The sequence below is a fragment of the Egretta garzetta genome, unplaced genomic scaffold, assembly GCF_000687185.1.
Source record: "Egretta garzetta isolate BGI_Z169 unplaced genomic scaffold, ASM68718v1 scaffold207, whole genome shotgun sequence".
Taxonomy (NCBI): domain Eukaryota; kingdom Metazoa; phylum Chordata; class Aves; order Pelecaniformes; family Ardeidae; genus Egretta; species Egretta garzetta.
In genome coordinates this window covers 334,215-336,134 of record NW_009260185.1, presented here as the reverse complement: position 1 = coordinate 336,134, position 1,920 = coordinate 334,215, and the positions used below count along the sequence as shown (strand labels likewise).

Sequence of the window (1,920 nt, the reverse complement as noted above, 5' to 3'; positions counted from 1 at the left end):
GGGTTGGGGGGGCGAGGCCAGGCGCACAGAGAGCCCCATAGAGTTTGGGGGGGTCCCTGGAGGGCAGAGACCCCCCTGTAGGGTTTGGGGGGGTGGGTGTGTGTGTCCCTGGGGGCAGAGACCCCCATAGGGCTTGGGGAGGGCCCTGGGCAGGAAGAGACCCCCCCCTAGGGTTTGTGGGGCACACTGGGGGGCAGAGATCCCCATAGGGCTTTGGGGGTATGTGTGTCCCTGGGGGGGCAGAGACACCCCCCATAGGAGGGTTTGGGAGGGGGGACCCTGGGGGACACAGACCCCCGTAGGGCTTGGGGGGGTTTCTGGGGGACAGAAACCCCCATGGAGCTGGGGGGGGTTCCTGGGGGGCAGAAACCCCCCATAGGGTTTAGGGGGTGTGTCCCTTGGCAGGCAGAGACCCCCTTATGGTTTGGGGGGAATCCCTGGTTCTCCAGGGACCCCCCTGCCCTGGAAGGTCCTTGGGGCACCAGACCCCCTCACCGTGGGGTGGCAGTGGGGTCCCCCAGCTGGGTGAAGCCTCTGTCCGCCTTTGGGGTGCCCCCTGTGCCCCCTCCAGAAGATTGGGGGGAGCCGCAGCCATCACCTGCTTCCTGTCCTTCCTGTTCCCTCTCCCAGGCATCCCGAGGGGGTTTCGGGGGGCCAGGGGCTCCCCAGTCATGCTCTCTGCCACGGCTTCAAGGCTGCGGAATTGCCAGCGTGTCTCCATACCTGGAAAATAATAGTAATAATAATCATCATCATCATCATCTTCACTTCATCCTACAGCTCATTTATTTTAAAAAAGAGGTAAAATAAGGGAAGGGGAGCTGAGGGTTTGGCGGTGCAAGGATAAATCTGGAGTCTGAGATTCTAATTAACCCACAGAACCATAACGAATCTTTCCACACACTTTATTAAAGAAAGGTCTGGCCGAGAGGCCGTAAATAAAACGCCGTGACAGCTCGCAACGCGACGGCCCGGGGGCAGTCACGCGCCCCAAGCCCCCGGGCTCCTTACATTCTCCTTTCTCCCGACATTGGAAAAGTCCCGCGGTGTTTTGGTGCCTGCTCCCCGCACCCCCTCACGCTACCTCGGGAGGGAGGCCGGGGCGTCCGGGCCCACGGAACCGCCCAAGGCGCTGGGTGAGGTTTTTACCGGCAGAATTTAACCCGCTCGAAATGCAGAGGGGGCATTTTCCAGATTATCGAGGGGGAAGAGCGCGGTCAGGAGCTCTCGGGCGCGGAGCGGGGCTTCAGGAGGAGGGGTTTTTCCTGGGGATGAGGCCCTGGGCCAGGTCCCAGCGCACCCCCCAGCGCAGGGCTGCTCTCTTTTTTTCGGTCGGCACAGCGTAAGTGTTGGGGAGGCGGAGGTGCTGGGGCTTGCCGGGGAGCTCGGGCTCGCAGAGCATCTGCTCCCGGATGCCCCAACGCAGTTCTTGCCGCTGATTCTCCCCCGGGATTGGGAATTTCTCCCATTCTCGTTTATATTCAAAATATTTGGCCACTCGGTCGGTTTTCCCCCGGTTGCGGCCCAGCGGCTCAAACCGTGGAGGGATGAAGGATTTGGGTTGTCCTGCTGCAGCGGTGTACTGGGAAGCGGGAGAGCTCCGGCTCCCAAAATCCCCGAGGAGGAAGCTGGGGCTGTCCCCGCGGGGCCACCGGCGAGGGGATTCCTCGAGGGAGCTGCCGCTCGTCTCGATTTCCCCCTCGGAGATGCTGTCTTCCGGACTGGTCCGTAGCTGGAGCGTTTCCCGCCTCAGGCCCCACACCTCGGCCTCGCTCTCCGGCCCGCTGCTCACCGACTCGTCCGAGACCTCGACTCCTCCGTCGGGTCTGCGCCTCAGCACCTTCCTTTTCATCACCAACCTCCTGCTTCCCCTCCGATCCTCGGAAAACGTAGGAAGGGTTGGCTGCACCCCCAAAACGA

The 1,920-nt window shown here is 62.3% G+C and overlaps 1 protein-coding gene across 1 annotated transcript; it reads right to left on the bottom strand.

The window, feature by feature from the left end:
* Window positions 1-810: 810 nt before the first annotated feature.
* Window positions 811-1,915, bottom strand: HYLS1 (HYLS1 centriolar and ciliogenesis associated; the record flags this gene model as incomplete). The annotated part of the gene is made up of 1 exon (XM_035897488.1): window positions 811-1,915. A coding segment is annotated over one exon (669 nt), but the record flags the coding sequence as incomplete, so codon positions are not given.
* Window positions 1,916-1,920: the final 5 nt, after the last annotated feature.